The sequence below is a fragment of the Amphibalanus amphitrite genome, unplaced genomic scaffold (assembly GCF_019059575.1).
Source record: "Amphibalanus amphitrite isolate SeventyFive unplaced genomic scaffold, NRLGWU_Aamphi_draft 000187F_arrow, whole genome shotgun sequence".
Taxonomy (NCBI): Eukaryota; Metazoa; Arthropoda; class Thecostraca; order Balanomorpha; family Balanidae; genus Amphibalanus; species Amphibalanus amphitrite.
In genome coordinates, this window is record NW_024881682.1 from 105 (window position 1) to 17,219 (window position 17,115).

A 17,115-nucleotide genomic window follows, 5' to 3' on the forward strand; every position below is an offset into this window, starting at 1 on the left:
CCTGCACTCTCCCTGTTCACGCACAGCCACCCCCGTCAAGTTTATCTCCCCACGCACTCCTGTAACTCGGCCCTACCGTCCATTCAGTCGGCTGCGCAGAGAGCGGGTGGTGAACCACTGATTGGCCAGAAGACGGCCGCCGGTGACGACGGCGTACCGGTGTCGGCTTACAACTGCTGATGAGGCTCGAGTGTCCGATGACGAATTGCAGACTCGTGTTCGGGTCGCGCGGGGTCGCGGAGCAGTGGCACGGGTAGTTATTGAACGGGTTCTCACGGGAAGATCATTTGTCACTTGAATGGGGGAGACGGTAATGAAGTAGGTATGCGAATTTTGATGTGCCATTGTATAGAGATCTTGTACACGGTGGCATGATATGCGATGACGGCCGCCGGCCGCCCTCCAGTGCTCTTTGGTGACCCCTCCCTCGCTGGTGCCCTGCGGTGACCGCTCCCTCTCTGGTGCCCTGTGGTGATGCTGGTGACGTGTCCTGCCGTCACCCAGAGTCCATTTACGGGTCACAGCGACCGCTGTCAGCCTGCGTGTCGTCTAGCGATGGATGGTGGGCCGTGATAGGTCACCAGCGGCGGCCATATGGACTCTGTTGTATGTCTGTGTGTCTGTCTGTCTGTGTGTCCGTATGTCTGTCCCTGTCTGCCTGTGTGGCTATGTATCTGTCTGTCTGTCTGTCTGTCTGTCTGTCTGTCTGTCTGTCTGTCTGCGTACTCGCGCTTCGTCATCTAACAGGATTTCCGTGAAACTCATGTGGCATGACTTCCCAAAGTTCATGGCATCTAGCAGTACATAACTACTGTATATGCAGACTCGAACAAACGACCTCCGTCCTCCAGATGCATTGGGCAGGGTCACCAGAGTAGCTACTCCCAGATAAGCAATTTATTGGACCAGGGGAGCAATTGCCCGATACACAATTACTCCTTTTTGCTGCAATCAAGCGATTATTCACTTTGGTCTCTCATGCCCCAAAACGATTGCCTTTATTCCTTCGAGGAAAACGAATACATTTGGCGCCAAAAAAGCGTTGCGATATATTGCATCAAGAAACACCGAATCGATGTTACATAGGTTGTTACACTTCGCATTCATCCCAGCGTAAACGCAAATGTCGCTGGTCTTCATTTAGGGATGGGTTTTATTTTCTCCAGAAACAAATAATACAAGATTCTGTGTCCATTGTGCACGGTTGTCTAAGAAGATATCTTATTATCTAGTCCATCTTTTCATACCACGGTGAGTTGTGTAACCCACCGGCACCCTCTCACGTTACGTTTATCCAGCTAACCGGGCTGCCGCTCTCCATTGCACCTATGTACTGACTGCAGTCTGGGCGTTTTACCAGCTTAACCTTGCCGTTTTCATTGCTTCAGATGTACTCGCTGGTCTGGGCGTGTGACCTGATGGTGCGGATCGACCCGCTGGACGTATTCATCCTCCTCATCTCCTGCATCTGCCACGACCTGGACCACCCCGGCTACAACAACATCTACCAGGTCAGTTACTAGTTAGAGACGGGTTACAACGTCTACCAGGTCAGTCAGAGATGGGAAACACATCTACCAGGTTAGTCGGGGTGGATACAACATCTATAGGTACCGGGTCAGTTAGAGATGGGTGCAACATCTACCGGATCAGTTAGAGTCTGGCAACAACATCTACTAGGTCAGTTAGAGATGGATATGACGGATACACCAGGTCAGTTCGAGACGGGCAGCACATCTACCAGGTCAGTTAGAGATGGACGCAGCAGCTACCAGGTCAGTTAGAGAATGGCAACACATCTACCAGGTCAGTTAGAGACTGGCACAACATCTACTAGGTCACCCAGGAACATCTATCAGGTCAGTTAGCCCTGATAGATTAGCCCTGATGTGTTACCCGTCTCTAAATGACCTGCAGGTCATTTAGAGACGGGTACCACATCTACCAGGTCAGTCGAGATGGACACAACATCAATGACTGATCGGTTCAAGACTGGCAGCACATTTATCAGGCCAGTCAGCGACGCGGGCTGACTGACCTGGTTAGCCAGGAACACATCTATTCCAGGTCGGTTAGTGACGGACAGCTCACCTAAAAGTCAGTCAGTCCTTCCCCTCAGCATCTCCAGGCCCCAGCAGCGGACTGTGTGATCTAGTGACCGTAAACTTATTGCAGGTCAGAGGTATCGGGCTGCCACGGCCTATTTCTGAACCTCGCCACCCGTTATCCGTGGCGATATAGAGAACAAATCGCATTTTCCCAGCTCGTTCCCGCGCGAGAGGGTGTCATCTCGTGTTCCCGAGTGGGACAGATTGACAGATATGTGACGGGTAACTGCATATCAGCAGCCGTGATGGGTTCGGCGATTGCATAACTCGTTCCATATGCGTATACGGAATAGGAACTGTCCTACAGGGTAAAATCCTATTTTGTTTTCATTCGGGATGCATCAGGCGCTGAAGGTCACGCCCATAACTTACGACATGGTAAAGGGAGGAAGCGTGAGCTTAGAACAACATACGCTAGTGCTGCTCTACGTCACTAAACCTTTTTTGTAGCGGACATTCATTTTCTCCAAAGATTTTAAATCCATTAGATCGGAGTGTGATTGGATAATTAAAATTATCCGGCATCTCCGGAGTCCGGACTCCAATCATTAATCATACCCCACAAACACTGTAAACGTACATATAACAACACAAACACTGTAAAAGCTGTCGTAAGCTTTCGTATGCCCAGTGCCGCCCATCTGTTGCGTCCGTCGTCCCAGGTGAAATGCGCGGCGGTGTCACAGTCACCGTCGCTGTCCATTCGCGTATCTGGGTTTTTGTCGCTGTTTGCCCGTATGGCCGCAATGGCTGGCCTGTTTTCGTCCGGCCGACTGAAAGCGATCCCGTGTCAGCGCTGGCGACGCCGCCGGAGCGCCGCAGGGAGTCGAACTGCCAGCGGCGCGGGCTCCCCACCTCAGTGACCCAGGGCAGGGCAGAGCGGCCACTGACCCCACCGGGGTGGTAGGGGGGGGAGCCATGTCACGGACCCATTATCAGTGGCCTTTAGACGTCATGCTGCCTACGTTTATTGTGGGTGAATGTTTGGGAAAATGGCCTCCAAAGTCCAGCGGCACTATTTGATCTACTTAGGTACTGACTGACGTTTTCCAATTTTGTCTAGTTTTTTTTACAAAAAATATGAGCTTTTTTGACAAACATTAGCATTGGTGTGCAAAATTAAAAGCTGCTAAAAGCAGCCTCAGAATGCCTCCCAGCCTCCTCCACCCACGGCCACCTCTCGGTATTTTAGGGTCACCATACTCAGCCCCGGCCCGGTTTGGGGTCAGCACTACTGCGCGCCGGCCCTCGGTGGTAAGGTCAGTGGCCAGTCGGCGTCACCACCCATTTGGGCCAGTCCGACGCAGCGCAGAACCGTCACCGACCCGACTAGGTCGGCTTCTCTGGTCGCCAGAAACGTCAACACAGCGCCGCAATCGACCGCTTACCGATACACAGCTCTGGGGACGCTGAAATCCGCAATGACTCGCGGTAAAGGCTTAAAAAACATCGATAAAAGTCCGTGAAGAAACGAAAATAAGTACGTCAGTCGGTTTCGAGCTAAGCTTAGGCGCCGGAAATCAATTAATTAACATCGCTTCTCAATGACGTTTCACCGAAGTGCTCAGGTATATTTTATTATTAAAAGGGCTTCATTTTGAAAGGCTTATAAGTGGATTGTATTTATATCACAGACCTCAATATGCACTTGCCGACACATCTATCCGTACTGTAGTTGCGGACATTTGCCGCTCTTTATACGCTATCCACAGGCAGCCTGGTCGAATTACATCGGACTCTGACGTCAACAGGTCGTTTACCTATCGCCGCTATAGGGGAAGCCGGGGGAAGCCCGGGCGCGGGGGATGCCCGGCAACCCCGTTTCCGGCTAAATTATTCACAAAAAAATGCTCAACTGTTTGTCCTTTCAGCGTGGCAGCTGAGGTAACGCCAGCGCAAAAGTTAAAGCTAGCAAAAATTGCATATTGTTAAAGTTATAGAGCAAAAATGATATTTTAAGGGTTTTTAGCTAAAAACTGATATATGATGCACTGTTAATGTTATACCATACATCCCTAATATTTATACAGATGTTATGAAAGGACCGTTTAAGTGTTTGTAGTGAGGGGTAACTAGGCACACTGAAAAAAACTTACTCCCCATTTTCTAATTTTAGAATGTCAAAAAGCACTCCTGCAATCGAATAATTTTATGACCTGGCATAAGCGCCTAAAATGGGGAGTTTTGGGGAATAAAACTAGCATATAGAATATATTTAGTATCCGAACGCTTATATTATTCGTGCTAGGGAGTTATTTTATGACGGAGGATAAAAGTATGCTATCTTTGGATAAAATTACACCCGATGATAATTTTATTAACTTAATACTAAAATTACTCCCATTCGGGGAATAATATTGCCATGCCAAAAAGCACTCCTTTTTTCGATACTTTTACCCCGGAGTAACTCCCCGGTAAAATCAAGCCCCGGTGTAAAAGTACCACCCCTGATAATGCGGGGTGATGTGATAATATTATGACCAAGTGTAAAATAAGGAATGCATTTAAACAATGTATTGAAACACCAACAATTGATTAACGAATGGTACCTGAGCATCAGCAGGTACATCTTAATTTGGACGCACTTCCAGTGATGGCGCATTGCGGCCGACAGGGACGTAATTTTGCTTCCTAGTTGAGAAGCGGCGTCTCTGGGAGGCAAAACTTCGTCTCTGCCGGCCGCAATGCGAAATCACTGGAAGGACGTTCAAGGTCACAACTCACAAGGGCGTTATGGTTAACACTGAGGCTAACGAATAACATCTGCGCACAGAACCACCGCCACGGATGGCAGATAAAACGAGCGTGTATGGTTAACACTGAGGCTAACGAATAACATCTGCGCACAGAACCACCGCCACGGATGGCAGATAAAACGAGCGTGTATAGTTAACACTGAGGCTAACGAATAACATCTGCGCACAGAACCACCGCCACGGATGGCAGATAAAACGAGCGTGTATGGTTAACACTGAGGCTAACGAATAACATCTGCGCACAGAACCACCGCCACGGATGGCATATAAAACGAGCGTGATCTGGGCTATGAAAGACGTACTGAGACTCATTGGCGTACTGAGACCGCCGCAGCTGAATTAGTCATAATACAGAGGCTCCAGTAGTGTGAGCCACACGTTGCGAGTCACTTGAGCCACAGGTGAGCCACAAGCCACGAGTCACTTGAACCACAGGTGAGCCACGGGTCGCCAGTCATTCGAAGTGGGCATCTCCAATGCTGGTTCTACACTACCTGGGTAACCTCCTACACCTTCTGTGATAAGCCAGATAGGTTTACATCGAATCCCACACTCCGGTAAAGAATCTCGAACAGGGCCCTGCAGGGCCCCGTGCACTTTGTATAGAAGACATCGTGGGCGGCCGTCATTAGGGCCACGGTCTCCAACCTGGTGGCCGGCAATTGGCAGACCACCACACCGTCCACCGATAGTTCCTCACCTGCCTGACGAACCCCGTTTCTCGGATCCGCCAAGGTGCCAATGGTTGTTCCACAACCATAGGCAAGTAGAGCTAGCAGCTCGTCGTCTGCCGTGAAAAAGAATATTGCAGTCAGTTGGCATCAATGCATATCGTACAAATAAACGTAAAGGAAACCTAGGAGAGAAACAAGGAACCGCGTTCGTACAGTAGCTGGCTATGCCATCTACAGTATCTGGAGACGATTCTTTGCTTTTTCCTGATTTCTTTTCACTCTCAAAATTGTAGTACGATGCGTAGTACGTTTGCGTAGTACGATACACTCTTACAACTAAACGTGGTGCATAATTACAAAATAATTATACGTCGTTAAAATATTTCAGTGAAATAAGAAATTGGTACCCGATGTTCCGCTGTCATGGTTAAGTATGGAGTGCAAGTAGGTATCAAACTGCATGTAACTGTGGTATATTTGGAGACAATGAAGACAACCATGAATGGAGACAACCTGAATGGAGACAACCATGACTTTTCAATATCACTAGAGTTAAACAACACTTTTTGACTAATAGCAAAACCAACGACGATTGGCTGTCCAAAGGTGAGGTACAACATGTTGTCTCGCCCGTCGTTAAAGTGCCACCTTTTTACGGTTTTCGGTTTAAAACGGTTTTCAGTAGACCTGACCCACCTATGACCTACCCTGAAGTCTGTTTCCCGAAATTCGTCCTAGTTTTCGAGATATCCGCATTCGAACTTCACATTGATGCCATCACAAAAAGTGTGGGAGATGGGATTTTAACATGGTAATGTTACATTCCCATATTCCACACATTTGTGATGGCTTTAATCTGAAGTCCAATTGCGGATATCTTGAAAACTAGGCCGAATTTCGGGAAACAGACTTCAGGGTAGGTCATAGGTGGGTTAGGTCTAGTGAAAACCGTTTTGTGTAAAAAAAGGTGGCAGTCTACCTTGAAGCCAAAAAAAAAAAAATCATCAAGAAAATAAACAGTTGTCCTGCCCTCTGCTATTAATGTATTACGCCATTGGGATACGTGAAACGTCATTTCTCCATCGTGCAGGAAGAAGCATGCGTGGGAAATACCTCCCTACACTTGGTCTTGGCTAATGTTTTGGCCTGACCTCGTATTTATCGAAAATACCTCGGGCCTAACTTTACATTCGCTAAAAAAAATCAGTCATAAACATTATTCCAGCCCTGGCCAGGAATATATTGTCTACGATGATTGGCTCGAGCCCAGTTATATAGAAGAAGAGTATCCCCCCCCCCCCCGGCACGATGTGTTGCTAGCAGAACACCTCATCCGAAAAGGTGTGCTTGTGCCCGTTCAAAACTCACCGTCCTTGTCGGCCGGCTGCACGTTTATCATCGTCTGGGCATACTTCTTCGCGGTATGTCTGATTTTGTGCAGGACATGCTCCTTCACGTCCTCCTCGAGCCCCATGATCATTCCCAAGTCAGTCCACACCTGGAAACATCGTAAAATCACATTAATGAATGGAATTAACATCAAACAACAACAAGTGAACATTATATCATTGTGGAAGGTCAGGTCAGGTAAGGTCAGGTCAGGTCAGACAAGGGAGCCCAACCAGGTAAGAGAACCAGGTAAGAGAACCTGCACTTAACATGTTGGACGAGTCAGATGCGTAACCACGAGTTTGAAGTTAGGTACTGGGGACCACATGGAGGGCCGCAAAGACCAACTATTATATTTCAGGATCAGCCTTCGCCCGATTGGGTGGGGTGGGGAGTTGGGGGGGTGGGGAGAGGGGAGGGGGGCATTTTTGGCCACACCTGCCAGTTTTTGTTGGGCGTGTAAGGAAAACCGCGGCGCGCACCGCCGCGAAACTTGGTATAGCCTATGATGCCTCAATTTCGCATCGTGTGTGAAAATTTTGACCGCAAGTCACCGAAGGTCAGGCCAGCAGGTCAAGTAAAGTAGCCATGCCTCTAAAAAACTTTGTTACTGTCATTCCAACAGTTAACATCCCAGAAGTTTGAAACTCAAACTTTTGCATGAGGAAATCAGTATGAACAATCGTATGTCTCAAAATTTTCACATCGGTGACCTAATGTCAGGTCAATTTTGAGACCTCTCCGTTATAAGTCATGGGAAAAAATAAAATGCTCTTCTTTTGGCCAAAAACACATTCAAACACCGTGACACAGGTTAACACTGAAGCGGAAAATTGCCCCTGTGACCCTTTCTATGTCCCTGACGTTATATCAGGTCATGATGAAACATCTCCAACAGTTTTTTACCATAACTTTTGGTAGAAATATGCCAGGGCGCTTAAAACACAATGAATGGGTTCAGCTTAACAATACCAATCGAATGACATGCAACATGACCTTTTCCGTGACCTTGACCAGGGGTAAAATTTTCAAGTTGACATTTTCAGGTCAATTTCTAATTCATTCGACGCGTCTCGACGAGACAAACGCGATGCCGGAAAAATCAGCGTTATAAAAGTTTTGAGTCAAAAGGTAGGTATGATCCAAAAACCTTTTCCGCAAAAACGTCAACCTGGAATCTAAACCGTTGACCTTGGTCAAATCTGAGAACATCACTCAGAAAGGCATTCAAAAGAGCTACCGAATGCGCTTTCCCGCAGAAATGCAGCTCTATCGGTTCCTGACTTATGTGCCTATTTGTGAAAAGTTGTCAAAATTGGGAACAAAAGTTCGTGAAAATTTTACCTTTGGTGACCTCCAGTGACCTCAGCGTTGACCCGATCAAAAATGGCAAAAGTAATTCTGAAAGACAGTGTAGCGAGATATCTGTTGGTTTTTACTGCGTCTTTCTAGCTTGCTTACTTTCCGAGATAATCTGGTGTGGCCAAAAAGCCCCCCCCCCCCTCCCCCATAGCGAAATTGGCTGAGAGGCCCACCCGGGCGCTGGCTAAACAAAATATCCATAGTGTTGTCTTTTCTTACTACATATTACTCTTCACGTCGATTTAGAGACAATATTTGGTAGCAAGTTAAGGAGGTCTTCGGTTTTACTGGGGACGGTCCCCAGTAACCCAAAGTTACTGGGGACCGGTCCCCAGTGTCCCCAGTGGTGGTTACGCGCCTGGGACGAGTTCCTCCCTGCTGGCGTGCTTGCCTCCTACTTTTCAGCACCTAGAGCCGCCCCTGCCATACCTAGGTATTTGGAGCATTTCCATACAGTGTCCCTAAGTGAGATGCTTATATTGTTACTTACACTGTGAGTTGCATGGTTTAAAAAATATCACAAAATCTATAACTTATTAGCTCTACATAACAATCTTGATCACAACTTGAACTAAATCAGGGTAATTGACATGGCTGTTTCCCCTGGTTTCAATGGCCTTGAGCATGTCATGGGGGACAATTTGTCTTCCAGAATTTCATCATCGCGGAAATCTTCGTCCGCAAATCTACGTCAACGCATTTCTTGGATTGTATGGTCATACTACGGATTACTGTAAAGTCATACTAACAAAACACAAAGTATACAGTAATTTCAGCTTACCTTCGAGGACTGGGACGCTTGCTCGGTTCTCTGACAGAAGGCCTTGGTTCTGACGACTTGAGCACAATGGCGGTCGCAAATGGTCGCGAACTGCAGAGACATTCCGAAAATATTATTCTTGGAATAATACTGTGCTGGACGAATAGATTAATCACTTTTAGATTAGTTATGTCACAACGGATTAGGATTATCAAGAAAGTGATACAGTATTGCTTGAAATACGCTCCCGAATACTCCCGAAGAATGATGTTAGTAATGCTACCACATAATATTACTCCATGGTTATAAAATTATTGTCCGGACATGATAGTTTTATCACGAAGGAAGTAATTTTTATACCTACCTGAGAATAGTTTTATTCTGTCGCGTCAATTTATCAGCCGTAATGGAGTATAAAAATTACCCTAATTACTCCACAGCGGTTTATTTTTATGCAGTTTTGATAAAAGTACTCTAGCTGTCAATTTTATTACCATCTAATGGGAGTTCAGCACAAATATATTCCAATGACCTTGTTTATCACTGTGAAATAAGCTAAAATTACCCCATGCCTCTTTGAGACTGATATAAATTTATAACCCGAAAGAATAAAAAGGACACGTGATAAAATTAGAAGATGAAATTAGCACTTGCTAAAACACAAAAGAGATGATTATAGTACCAGGTTTAAGAATAACTTTCAAAAACGCCCTTAATGCAATGCAGAGAGTAAGAATACGCTACAAAACATAATCATTATATGCCATTGGTGCGTGATTATTCGCCAAACTGGAGTGGAAAAACTCCAAAAATAACTCTCTAGGTGTAAGTTTTTTTCAGTGCAGGCTGGCTTAAGTATGACATTTTGTTTCGAACATCGCTGTTCTAAAATGAAATTAACACATTGGGGTAACCCCGGGCGAGTGGGCGAGCTTACCCCCAACCGAGAGCAATGCCACTAAACCGCTGTTTTCCATGAGATAATAGGTACTGAGTAGGTTTGGTTTACACCTGGCCAAAATATAAATTTTGAAAATAAACGTGTTAATATAGACAAAGTCTCTTTAGCTTGTCGCTCTATTCCAGTGCCCGTACCTATCAGTTATGGATGAGGGGCGATTGCTTGCAAGGTTTTTACTGTAAAAATATGGGAGAGATCTGCTCCATTTTAACGGTTTTGGGTTATACTATGGGTTATACTATCACTTACTATCAATAAGTGTGATTAAGTTTATGTTTGTATGCTACAAGAACGGCTATGTCACTTGAGGTCAACTATAGGGTCAAACTACGTTTTTGCAGATAACATGATAGAAAATGAAGCTAGAGCTTCAAAAATGATGTTATTGTGTTCTTCATCAGCCGAGTCGAATGGTATGTTATATGATGCATTTAGGTAAACGAAAAAATGAATTTTAAGGAATTTTAAAATACATATTTTTTGTCTATTTTGCATCACGATTTTCATCGACCTGTGCCCTATATGTGGTAGACGCTGGCAAAAATACCTGAAGTGTCATAAACTCCAAGGTGTCCAGAGCTAAACAGTACCTTAATATTTCACTTTCCGTCAATATTTGGGGGACACATAATGGTTTCACCATGACTCGTTGTTAAGCGCTGCAGAGGTGGCCGGCGTTACCCCTATGCCGGGCTTACCCCAGAAAAATTTACATTTTTTAAAACTCGAATTACGCAATTTTATACTAATTCCACAAAACCGAGTTTTTGGGAAAACATGGCCAATTAACTTATTTAGCTAACAAGATATCAACATTTTATACAGCACGCAAGGTATGTAATAAAAATGAAAAAGAGCTTATTATGCCGGACTTCCCCCGGCTTTCCCTACCACCATTTGTGCGATATTTTTATCCAAATGGCCGAAAAGACGCCGGATTAGCTGACGCAGGCCAAATAGGTACAGTCCCCAGCTAATGTGTCGTGCTAGTTCATCCCCTCCGTAAGTGACAGACATCAACCGGGTCAATAACTGCACAGCATGCCCATCGCATCCGGCCATACACGTTACACATCTCTGGCTGGGGGTTTCTGGTTCTACGGGCACCCAATGCAGTGCAGTGGGCACAGGCTGCTCTTTATAATCCAAGAACTGGCAATTGGCATAATAAATGCATGCCTGTTACGACGAAATTGCGCCAAATGAGGATTGATTGTCATTGTGAGGCCCACTAATGCCGCCGTCAGGCTATCTCATACAGATACGAGCATGCCAGTAAGAAATAAACACTTGTGTCCATGCCTTTTATTACATATCAATGCTCTCTCGACGGCCGACGCTGTGTCTGCCTAAATCAAACGTTTCCAAAAGCAGCAGCAAAGGGCGCTTGACAAAGATCAATGGTTGGGCGATCGTGCGCTGTTGACCGATATCTCGGCAAATAGTGGATGATGTTTATGTCATAATTTGTGTTAATAGGCAGCAAGCCAACGTATTAATCGACATAACGGCCAAACTCTATTATATTCTCTCAGTTATTGGGCCCAGTCACCGCGCGCCTCTGTCATGCGGTGCAGCATAACTTCAGGCGCACACTACTGCCGCCATCTATCGTCGAAAAGATAAGCATATGGAGACAGCCTGCCCCGCGCGACTTGCAGCCTGTGGGCTGTGTTCATTGCAGGTTGCATTAATAAGCGCCGCCGAATACCAACTACAAAGTAACGGTCAACGGATGTTGCCTGCATTAGGCACAGCTTGATGTCAATGATACGGGATACCTATTAATTCCCCTCGCCCCGCTGTGAAGAGCCCGCCATGTCTCGCCCCGTCCCCGACACAGCCGTCGGTCGCTCCTGTCACCAGATTAACGCCGGCACCGACCTGGCGCTGCGCTACAACGACGTATCGCCTCTGGAGAACCACCACTGTTCTGTGGCGTTCACCATCCTCCAGGAGCCGGCCGCCAACATACTGGCCCGCCTGAGCCCCGCCGAGCAGCGGCGCGCGCGCGAGGGTATCATTCGCTGCATCCTGGCCACCGACATGGCCAGACACAACGAGATCATTGGCCAGTTCCGCGAGATCGTCGACGAGTTCGACTTCTCCGAGCCGATCCACGTGAACCTGGTGAGGAGGAGCAGCGGCGGGCAGTAGATAGGGGTGGGAAGGGTAGAGCATGAACGGTGTAACAAGGAGTGGGGCTTGTGTCCAATTCTTCAGGGTGGCGAGGGTGTATGCGTGCCCTGCACATTTGAGCTGTGTCTGTTAATCGACTTCAATCTGATGCCGCCTCCTGCCTCCTGGGTGGCGATGGAAGGTAGAAGATAAAGCCCGTGTATGACGCCCTTATTCACTTCGGCAGCTGTCAATGATCCTGATCAAGATAGCCGACATATCAAACGAGGCTCGCCCGGTACCGGTGGCCGATCCCTGGATCGACTGTCTCCTACAAGTCGGTATAACTCGATAGACAGTTAGGTAGAGACGAGCACTCAAACAAACACAAGCAGACGAGCGACAACACTGACACTGCACTGTACAGTGTACGGTTAGACGTATGTAGACGTATGTAGACATACATGTAATTGCCATATACGAGTAATTGCCTCGTATGCCGTTGCAGCTGGTTAAAACGTGGACGACTGCACGGTACACACGCACAGCCATACGGTTCAGCATACCTGCTACAACAGACTCGAGCTGATCTGCTGCACCTGAGTCTTGATGTGGCACCACAAGCTCCTTGTAATACCATTAAAAAATACATTTTTTATCGTAATAAAGTTTATAGGACGTCTTCCCTGTACGCATTTCCCGTCTTGCATTGTCTTATGCTATAATTAAATGTTATGTAAATTGTTTATTCTGTACCGGATGACGTTCTGTGTTCATTACGGAGCGAGCGAAGCGAGCGGAGTCTTTCCTTAGATTAACGGAAATTTCTGAGTATGAGCGGCCGGCCGGCTGGCCGTGGTCACGCCTTTACGAGGCTTATATCTCAGCAACCACTTGACCGATTTACATGCGGTAATTTTTGCATGTAAGGCACTGCATATCCATGTGCCAGAGTTGGGGTGCTGCTGCACGTGCGCACGTGCTGGGGTCGTTTCCAGATCTCGAGAACGGCTCGACCGATTGCGCTCAAATTTGGTACACAGTTAGGGACCGGTTAGTAGGGTGCCGTGCACAAGTCAATTGGGACCCATTTTGCACGTGCGCACGTGCAGGGTGCCGCTTCCAGATCTCGAGAACGGCTGGGCCGATTGTGCCCAAATTTGGCACATCGCTAGAGACCGGTTAGTATGGGTGCCGTGCACAAGTCAGTTGGAGGTACCCCCTCGCAATTTCGCACGTGCAAGGCCCACCCTCTCGCTCGCTCCGTTAGTCGCCCCAAAAGGCGTTATACTGGTAGGTAATACCTGCTAAAAGCTTTAAAGCAGATAAGTATAGGCATAAGTCGCAGGGAATAGAGAAATATAACTATGTCACGCTTGTGCGCTTTGTAGGCATACAGTAACTTACTCGTAGACGTTACTGCATACCCACTGTTACCCGTTTTAACGTTATGTTGCCCGTAGACGTCTTAACTTTGTTATAAAAACAGTTTGTTGGATATCACATCTTAGCTTCAGTCAAGCTGCTCCGGCGGCGTATGTCCCTGCTTGACAAGCTTGCTTTCTCTGTAAGAAGGAGTAATCCCTATGCTGACGATTCACCCGCTGTGCCTCGGCAGGAGTTTTACAACCAGAGCGACCGTGAAAAGGCCGAGGGTCTGCCCGTGACACCGTTCATGGACCGCGAGAAGGTCAACAAGGCCGCCTCCCAGTGCAACTTCATCTCGTTCGTGCTGATGCCGCTTCTTACGGCCGCTGCCGAGCTGCTCAAGGAGCTGGAGGTGAGTCGAAGGACAGACGGTCGAGCCGCACCTCAGGTGCCGGGGGAAGCCAATATCTTACACGGTATATGAATGGGGAATAGAAATGGCTTGATGCAAAGCATGTCCGCCATTTTTGTCACATTGCTGGAAATAATTGCATCGCCCGCCATGTACTGTTACATAACATGAGTAATTGATAGGGACACTGTGCTCTGTGGTGTCATGAACTGCAATTGAGTCCTATGAATGCAGCGAACTTGTCTCTTCGCTACTGAAACACTATTTGTAGACGGTAAAGCCCTCTGCATGGACCATAGTTGGGAAGCTATTTTCAATTTAGCCGATACCTGCGCCCTGCAGTGGTCGCTCCTTTGCCTGCTCCTTGACGTCCCGTCCCTCTGCTCCTGCGCAGGGTCTGGTGCTGCACCCCGCCCGCGAGGCTCTGGAGCACTACTCCCGGCTGAATGAGCTGCCCCGCTCGGCCCGGACCAGCCTGGAGACGACGAGTGTACTGAGCGGCTCGTCCCCTACCGCACCCATCGAGCCCGTCCCTGAGGACACAGAGACCTCTGAGGACACCCTCAACGAGGCAGAGGTCAGCGAGCGCTCGGCCAAATTCAAGATCGCCACCCGGAACGACTCGGTGTGCCGCCGGGTGAGCGAGGACCCTCCGACATCCGTCTCGCTGCCCAGCTCCGGCTCCGGCGAGGGCAGTCTGCGCATCTCGCGCTACTTCCGCTGGATGCTGTCGCGGACGGAGGAGAAGCGGCCCTCCTGGTCGGGCCCGGAGCGCACGGCCGGCGCCGTGGTCGGCATGATGACGGCCGACCGGCGCCGGCCCGCCTCCAGCCCGCACGACGCGCGACTCATCACCAACGGACGGTCCGGGGCGCGCGCCTCGCCCGTGCGCGCGCCAAAACCCGGCTACCTGCGCTCGCTGGTGCTGAAGAAGCGCGAACAATCGGCCGGCGCGCGCGACGGCTCCAGTTAGACGCGGTGCTGGCGGCGGGCGCGCGGGTCGCGACCGGCGCTGGCTCGAGCGGTGTGCGCTTCTGTGAAGGCGGCGGAGAGTCCCAGCGGGGCAGCGGGTGGTGCGAGGCCAGTGCGAGGTACCCAGGTGTCGGGTGGTCCCGAGACGTGCGCTGCGGCGCTGCTGAGGTAGGGACGGCCCAGTTACGTTCGGTCGGCGCTGCTCCCGGTACTGTGGGCGTCGCTCGCTGTTGTGTTGGTGTTTGCCGTCTCGTCTAATGCCAAATCTCGCTGGGCCGATGGGGCGGGGCCGACCGGAGGGGTATCGCGCGGCAGACAGCCGGGAGGTGTCGAGTCTCAGTGAGACTGGGGTTGGCTGGTTCTCAGTGTTTCGTCCGGGTCAGATTATAAACGAGCGATGCTCCGCTCGGGAACAGGACCGACTTGCGGCTGCCACTCCTGTCGCCAATGCCCCAGTATTTTTTTTTTCTCTCTCTCAAATGTTTCGGTGCGTGTGATGCCGCTTCGGCAGCATAGAGGCCCGTGCATATCACTATGTAGATGTGTGTCATTCCATAGATTGTGGACCAACGTCCTTTTTACTGTTAGTTGGTCAATGTGAAGTTTCAGTGCTACTTAAAAGAGATTTCAAGCGTAGACCTGACAAAAGTTGAATGACTATCATACCACAAATTTTGCAATGCCCGGTGCATCGTAGTATTTGGTGAGACGATGCCCAAAATAAGCTGCCGAAGTGGCAGGCTTGTGCTTATTTATTATAATTTATTTTTAAAACCCTTTCGATTTACGTTGTCGTGGTTCATATGCGGCCTATGCAATGCTCAGTTGTTCTCTGTCTTCTGGTAACAAGTCTGACCATGTCTGACATAACATGCGACACTATCTTATCGGCACAACAAAAGTCAAACACTATAGCTCCTATCCCTCAGACCTAAATAGCCTACATGTCCCTATACATATAATATTCATATCAGGTCATATATGTCATGTGTTGAGCTGTGGTGAAAGGAAGAGCTCTTAAGAGCAGAGCGAGATGGGACAAGTAGGATTGTTGATATTGTGTCAGGTAAGTCAGCTGTATCTGTTAAAGAAACGAATGACCTTGCGGTAGCCATTTTCGCAGGGGAGCTGTGCGCTTTGTGCAGCGAAGTGCACAGTTACCGATGTGTTATCATACCATAGGCTATGCTGTTAAAGAGCAGTATGGTGCATGTGTCTGAGAGTTGTATATCGAGAATATCGACGGCTGCTGGGCGGCCCCAGTCACAGTTTGTGCGCTGTGCGATAGTTCCGAGGAAGGGGCGTGTGTATGGCACGGCTACCGGCGCTGGTTTTGTACGCCCTGTTTTCGTTGATTCGTCTGTTTGTTTCGCCTCTGCAGTGCAGTACTGTGGTGTGTGTGCCCGGGTGACCTGTGCCCCGTTCAGTGATGTTATTCGGGCGGCGCTCGGGCACAGCTCGGCGGCTGTCCTGGCGCCGCGGCGAGCTCGCTGTTAGGTCCGGCGTGGTTCTCGTGCGAGGGGAGCGGTCGGCTGACAGGTTCAGTTGCGACTTACCAATGAGACATAGTCACGGGCTACGGTACTCGGGGCGGAACTCGCGCAGCGCCTGACACCCGCCCGCGGGCCAGCGCGAGAGCGTTATATTCCGTCTGTGTGCGTGAGTGAGTGTGTGCAGGCGCTCTCGCTGGTTCATGTGCCAATGTTGTGTTCACCGGTCGCGGTGGGCGAGACTTCCAGTATTAGCTGAATGTGCGACGTCGCCGCGCTCGACAGACAAAGCCCGGACGTCGCGCTTCACTCGGGTATTGCTGCCGCCGTTTGATACTGACAATGGTTGATCAAAAGCTACGCTTCGCATTGATGTTGATAGTTGATACAGTTGTTTGTAACTCTGGTCCGCATTGGGTCCGTGTGTGTGTGTGAGATGTGGCGGAGGCAACGACGACGGGTTGTAATCGACTCAGAGGAATAGATCGGCTCAATGAGGCATCAAACTTCGATAACGCCTGCTCGAGTGGGATCCGTAATCCTTTCAGGAACTTGAGCCTCGCTAAATGATTTAATTTGCCCGCTTCTATCCTTTTATGTTAGGAATGCCGTTCGCGACACAGCACTTTTATACTTGTGGAGATGCAGGGACATATACCTATGTTTTTTTTTTAATAAATTTACTCCGAACCTTTTGAATGGAAGGATTCACAATGTCAGAGTCCCCGGCCCGCTAAGCGAAGCT

The 17,115-nt window shown here is 48.7% G+C and overlaps 1 protein-coding gene and 1 long non-coding RNA gene across 2 annotated transcripts; one reads left to right on the top strand and one right to left on the bottom strand.

The window, feature by feature from the left end:
- Positions 1-1,388: 1,388 nt before the first annotated feature.
- Positions 1,389-16,784, top strand: LOC122384378 (high affinity cGMP-specific 3',5'-cyclic phosphodiesterase 9A-like; the record flags this gene model as incomplete). Its single annotated transcript, XM_043371738.1, has 5 exons — positions 1,389-1,511; positions 11,877-12,140; positions 12,376-12,465; positions 13,747-13,908; positions 14,303-16,784. Coding segments are annotated over 5 exons (1,218 nt in total), but the record flags the coding sequence as incomplete, so codon positions are not given.
- Positions 5,537-9,147, bottom strand: LOC122384379. Its single transcript, XR_006257026.1, has 3 exons — positions 9,071-9,147; positions 6,907-7,036; positions 5,537-5,651 (listed from the first exon to the last, which is right to left on the bottom strand). It is a non-coding gene; the product is annotated as an uncharacterized LOC122384379 (long non-coding RNA).
- Positions 16,785-17,115: the final 331 nt, after the last annotated feature.